Source organism: Helianthus annuus, chromosome 14, assembly GCF_002127325.2.
Source record: "Helianthus annuus cultivar XRQ/B chromosome 14, HanXRQr2.0-SUNRISE, whole genome shotgun sequence".
Lineage (NCBI taxonomy): Eukaryota > Viridiplantae > Streptophyta > Magnoliopsida > Asterales > Asteraceae > Helianthus > Helianthus annuus.
The window spans coordinates 125,449,218-125,456,177 of NC_035446.2; the positions used below are offsets into that span (position 1 = coordinate 125,449,218).

The following is a 6,960-nucleotide window of genomic DNA, read 5'->3' on the forward strand; positions in this document are numbered from 1 at the left end:
TGAAGTCAGAAAAGATGAAGAAAAATAGCTAACACGACATGTTGAAACGATAAGTGGAAAGGGGTGAGAAGAGATCATCTGAAAAGTTTCCTACCACAAGCCCATCAAAGAAGTTGAAGTTTCAAGATCACGGTAAGAGGGAAAAAACGAAGGGTAATATTCCTATATGCAAGACTTGCGGAAAGTTACATACGGGAGAGTGTCTAATGGGAAAGAAAGGATGTTACAATTGTGGTCAAGAAGGACACCCATACTATAAGTTCCCAAATCCCTCGAGAACTTGCTACAACTGCTTTCAACCGGCTCACATCAAGGCTGAATGCCCAAAGCTTCAACAGAAGACGGGCAAGGAAGAAAGAAAGGAAGAAGCCCCAAAGGCACGAGGCAAGATGTTTCAGATATCGTCTGAAGAAGCCAAGGCTCTTTCGAATGTCGTATCAGGTATATTTTTACTAAATTCAATTCTCACGCATGTACTATTTGATACCGGAACTAGTAGGTCGTTTATGTCGGATGAACTTATACGTTACCCGTCCTTTAAAGTCGAAACGATGCCGGCGCCACTAGAAGTAGAAATAGCCGATAGTAAGAGTTACTTATTGCGTGAAGTGCGTAGAAATTGTAAAATCATCATAGAAGAGGAAAGATTTATTATTGATCTTATTCCCATGGTATTGGGAGAATCAAGGTTATGATAGGCATGGATTGGCTAGCCAAACATCATGCCGAAATCCAATGTGAAAGAAAGGTTATACATGTCCTAACACCTGGGGGAAAGCAAGTATGCATACAAGGGGAAAGAAATGTCGATCCGAAGCTTTGTTCTATAGTTCAAGCAATTAAGTATGTACGAAATGGAAGCAAAGCATTTCTAGCATATGTGATATACACCAACCACCTGGGGGAAAGCAAGTATGCATACAAGGGGAAATAAATGTCGATCCGAAGCTTTGTTCTATAGTTCAAGCAATTAAGTATGTACGAAATGGAAGCAAAGCATTTCTAGCATATGTGATAGACACCAACCAAAGCACTCCAAGGTTAGAAGATGTCAAAGTTGTGAATGAGTTTCATGATGTATTTCCGGAAGATCTAGCAGGGCTTCCACCGGAGTGCGAGGTGGACTTCAAAATTGAATTATATCCCGACGCCAAACCCATAGCCAAGGCCCCTTATAGGTTAGCCCCGGCCGAAAGGGTTTTATACGCCCGAGCGTATCACCTTAGGGAGCACCCGTTCTTTTCGAGAAAAAGAAAGACGGTTCGATGCACATCTGCATCGATTAACGGGAGTTAAATAAGTTAACGGTGAAAGACCGCTATCCTCTACCCTGAATTGACGATCTCTTCGATCAATTTCAAGGGGCAAGTTGGTTTTCTAAAATTGATTTGTGATCGGGTTACCACCAACTAAGAGTACAGGAAGAAGATGTGGCGAAGACGACATTTAGAACATGATACGGATATTACGAGTTCCTAGTAATGTCCTTCGGGTTAACAAATGCACCAGCCACGTTTATGGATCTTATGAATCGGGTATGTCGGACCATGTTAGACAAATTTGTTATAGTGTTCATTGATGATATCTTGGTGTATTCTCGAAGTGAAAATGATCATGCACACCATTTATGTGAAGTTCTTGAAGTACTCCGCAAGGAGAGATTATATGCGAAATTCTCTAAATGCGCTTTCTGGCTTAGAGAGGTACAATTTCTCGACCACGTGATTAACGCGGATGGCGTCCCTGTGGACCTGTCTAAAGTCGAGGCCGTTATGAAATGGGTGCCCCCGAAGAACCCAAGCGAAGTGAGGAGCTTTTTGGGGTTAGCGGGATATTATAGGAGGTTTATTCAAAACTTTTCTAAATTAGCCTTGCCGTTGACCAAACTGACAAAAAGAATGAGAAGTTTACATGGAGCACATATCAAGATAGGGCATTTCAAACACTGAAAGAGAAACTGTCAAGCTCCCCAGTATTGACTCTACTTGATGGCACGGAAGACTTGGTTGTGTTTACGGATGCATTACACCAAGGGTTGGGATGTGTTTAATGCAAAGGGGCAGAGTCATTGCGTACACTTTAAGGCAATTAAAACAACACGAAAGTAATTATCCGACCCATGACTTGGAATTAGCAGCAGTAGTATTCGCCTTGAAGATATGGAGACATTATTTGTACGGGACGAAAAGTACAATTTATTCTGATCACAAAAGCCTCAAATACTTTTTCGAGCAAAAGGATTTAAATATGAGACAACGAAGGTGGCTAAAACTTATTAAAGATTATGATTGTGAGATTCGCTATCACCTGGGCAAGGCAAATGTAGTGGTTGAGGCCCTAAGTCGAAAGGACTACCCGCCCCCAATTCAAGTGAAGTCCATGAAAATGGCGATTACGCCTCCTTTCCTCGAAATGATAAAGGAGGCTCAAATCAAATCGTTGAATGAAATGGATTCAAAGAATGAAAGGACAAAAGAATTTGTAGATAAATTAGAAGGATTTGTAGATAATGAAAGATACGGCCGAATCTAGATACCTTGGTTTAGTGAAGCAAAGGCCGCGGTACTAGACGAAGCTCATAAGTCTTGATTCTCGATTCACCCGGGGGGCCACGAAAATGTATATGGATTTAAAGAAAAACTATTGGTGGCCCGGGATGAAGCGGGATATTGTGAAATATGTCGTGAAGTGTCTAACCTATTCTCAAGTAAAGGTAGAACATCAGAAACTGTATGGCAAGTTACAACCATTGGAAATCTCGGTATGGAAATGGGAAAACGTGACAATGGACCTTGTAACTAAGTTCCCCAAAGACAAAGAAAGGGCATGATGCCATATGGGTGGTCGTAGATCGACTCACTAAAAGCGCTCACTTTTTACCCATCTGGGAAACCTCTTCCTTAGAAAAGTTGGCGGAAGTTTATGTAAACGAGATTATATCTCGTCACGGAGTACCCGTATCCATCATTTCGGATCGAGATATCCGATTTACAGCCCGATTTTGGCAAAAGTTTCACGAACAAATGGGCACCAAATTACATTTCAGTACCGCCTACTACCCTCAAACGGACTGTCAATCCGAGCAAACTATTTAAACACTCATAGATATCTTAAGAGCATGCGTATTGGATTTATATGGGAGTTGGGATGATCATTTACCTTTGGTGGAGTTTTCGTATAACAATAGCTATCATAATAGCATTCAAATGGCTCCTTACGAAATGTTGTACGGGAGAAAGTGTAGAACTCCCGTTTGTTGGAGAGAGGTGGGACAAAGAGAAATCACGCCCAATGACGTAGTAGCCATAACTAACGAGAAAATTGATCTTATATGGGCTCAATTAAAGGCGACGCAGGATCGACAAAAGGCTTATGCAAATCGAAGAAAACGCCATTTTGAATTTCAAGTCGGGGACCACGTATTTTTTAAAGTCTCTCCATGGAAGGGTATAGCTCGTTTTTGAAAGCGAGAGAAATTGGATCCACATTACATAGGATGTTTCAAATTTTAGCTCGGGTTGGAAAGGTGGCCTATCGATTGGATTTACCACCGCCTTTAGATGAGATTCATAATACGTTCCATGTGTCACAACTAAGAAAGTGCCTCGCGGATGAAACGACCTACGTGTCTCACGGTGATATTGAATTGGATGAACGAATGAATTATGTTGAAAGACCAATAGCCATTAAGGATTCCAAGACAACGCATCTTCGAAACAAGACAATTAGACAACTTTTAGTCCAATGGCAACATAGAAAGGGATCGAAGCTAACTTGGGAATCGGAAGAAGATATGTGGAAACACTACCCGGCATTGTTTGGTACTTATTTAGATTTCGAGTATGAAACCTCTTTTAAGGGGGGTAGATTTGTAACATCCCAAAAAGATTAATTATGCATATGTGTTTAAATTAACTAGAAACTTAACCTAGTTCGGAAATATGTAAGATGTTAGCCTAAGGATGGAAAATTCCTAAATAAAAATAAACACATATACTAAAAGAGCCAAACTTGGACAATGATAAAGTAAGTGTATTAAAACAAGTTAAACACAAAAACACACACTTGTGTGTGTCTGGGATCGATCAAGGCAGGAGAAAAGGGGGAAAACCCCTTTTGATCTAAAATCAACTAATTGGAAGGGAGTTTCAAGGCCAAACTAGTACATGAGCCCTAATTCTTGATCATCTAAGCTTTCTTAACAATCGATAAGTCGAATTTTGTGATTTGATGATTATGAAGAAAGTGGGTTTTAACCAATCTTGAAGTTTATATGAAAAATTGAATGATTGTAAGTTAGATTAATACTATAGAACAAGAAATATGTGAGAAATTACTCATCTTGATGATTAATACTAGAAAACCCACTTGGATGATAGTATGATGATGAATGATTAATATGTAGATGCAACTATGGGTGCAATGTTGAAATATGAACTTGTATAAAATATAGTTTTGATAGTATGTTGGAAAATGAAAATTATGTGAATTAGTTTGATTTTGATAATCTATGATATGAACTAGTAGGATTATGCTTTGAACACTTGTACATAATGCTTTGTTAGTGGTACACACGCCGAGTGTTTGATGAAATGCCTCAACTAGAAATTCTGCATTTTTGACTTCGACCCTATATGATGATCATAATTTAAGTATGTAAATGAAACTTGTGTTGAGTTTACGATGCTTTATCCAAGAATACATATGAGAAGTAAGCATGGAATGTGAAATCTAAATGTAGACGTTTTAAGTATAGGGATAAAGGAAGAAGGTTCGGGTCACACAAAGCAACATGGAAGTCAAGACCGAGGTACGTTACTTGTTCAATATAAATTTGTTAGAAGAGGTACTTGTATTCTAATTTATAGAAATGATTATGTTATTGATTCGATACAAACGAGTCAAACAATTAGATTGTCAAATTAGAAATGAATTATGTTAGCGGCTCGATATGAACGGGTCAAATTATTAGAATGCCATACTAGAGAAGGGTTACGTTGTTAACTTGTTGTAAATGGGTCAAACATCTAGAGCGTAAACTTTAAGAATGGTTTTGCTATTGACCGTTACGAATGGATTGAACAAATGGAATGTTAAGAAATAAGAAATGGTGATGCTAGAAACCCGTTGTGGACGGATTAGTCAAGGATGAATGATATATGAAAGAATGGCCATGTGAATGACCCGTTTTAAATGAGTCAAGTGTAAAAGAATGTTATAACCGAATGGTTATATTAATTGAAATGGAAATTAATATCTAAGAATGAATAGCAAAGAAAAATGCATGTAAATATGTTAAATGATATAGTATCATGTTTGTTGGAAGTTAGTTGAATATATTTAATCTTATTGTTGTTAATTCGTGTTGTTATGATTATCGGTAAAGCTCAGCTTTAGGTACTTGCGACGCTCGAAACGAACATACTAGTACTTCTCGCCCGCAACACGCTTCTGAACTTCATGTAGTAAACGGGTCAATTTTTGTGGTTATAAACCTTTAAGCATGTTTGTTGAAACTATTAGCTAAAGACTTATGTTTGTACATCTTTTGTAAAAATCTAATTTTGTATAATTGACTAGAAATGGTTAACTTTTATGTTTAAACATGTCTAACCCGACAATTATCAGTCTAAGGTCGGTTCATAACCGAAAGTCGCAAAAGCTTGACTTTTGCTTTGACTTTCAGTTCTGACCCGATTGAACTTAATTCTTCGATGTTTTAAGCTTCCATTAGGACCATATAATACAGTAGTATAACCCTCTGGAGTTATATTGCTTGGTCCTTAGTAGTTTGAATTATATGCTCTTGTTTGTTATTATGCTTATCAATGCCATAATTGCCCTTTTGACATATAAATGAGATTTTTAGAAATGTGAGAGGACAAAAACCTTTGTTACTGATATATAAGCTTGTCCTGAAAATTTGACATCAGTTCTTGGTTTCAAACTGAAGTTATGCTCGATATCGTAAATTGAAGCTTTTTATTAATTAAATTGAGATATCTTGCATAAGACATGTTTAAACTTGGATTTTGAACCAAAACTCATTACCTACTGTTAAGATATTATTTTTAAGGATTTTTAGGATTTTTGGTCAGATTATAATCTGCTCATATCAGAGAGTTCTTGTGTAATTCGGTAAATGACGATAATACCCTTTTCAAGCATAAAATGAGATTAACAAATGATTTGAATGCCAAACCTTTTCCTACTGATTGCATACATTAAATAAATTATTTTGAGCATTTAAAATTAATCAAAATCTCAGATTTACATAAACATCTTAATTATCGTCAATTAGCGAGTTTTACACTAATTAGGTGCATAGTATGGTTTAAAACCATATTTAACACCTAAAACTTGTTACCTACTGAATTTTTAAACAAATTTTAATATTATTACAATAGGTATAAGTCAATGAACACAGACTTCCAAAAATGTCCTTAAAAGCATATGTGAAATGACCAAAATGCCCTTTCGGGGCATAGTTTGGCCATAAATGGTAAACCTCATATATGTATAATATCTTACTGATGTAATGTGATAAAATGAATATTTTTACCGATTACCAAAGACCAGAACCTCAGTTTATTATAAAATCTCTTTTATAATCATTAAAATTACCAAAATGCCCTTACGGGACTTAAATTGGTTTTAAATACTTTTTGGGCATATATGTTAACATCCTACTGATGTATTAACATATTCTAAGCATAATAACATTTGAGACCTGTTTATAATTCATTTGGTTATTCGTTACGCATTTATGCGTTCGGATCGGTTTATGTGACTAGTTTACGTAAAATAGCCGAAACGGGTTTAACCTTATCATTAAATCTTCAAATTCCATAATATGTTTAGTTTACCCATATTATACAAGTATCCAAACTTGTCGTGTCTAAACCACATTCTATTCCGGTCTTCGTTTAATCTAGCGTTTAGAACCGTAAAGTTTCTTTC

General features: G+C 36.8%; 1 protein-coding gene across 1 annotated transcript; it reads left to right on the forward strand.

Annotated features, from left to right (window-relative positions):
• Positions 1–206: 206 nt before the first annotated feature.
• On the forward strand, positions 207–695 carry LOC110907306. The gene has a single exon (XM_022152305.1). It carries the CDS (start codon positions 207–209, stop codon positions 693–695), a length of 489 nt encoding a protein of 162 aa, XP_022007997.1.
• Positions 696–6,960: the final 6,265 nt, after the last annotated feature.

Excerpts from the sequence above, each read along its gene's own strand:
- LOC110907306 (XM_022152305.1), top strand. The coding sequence starts at position 207 with ATGGGAAAGAAAGGATGTTACAATTGTGGTCAAGAAGGACACCCATAC.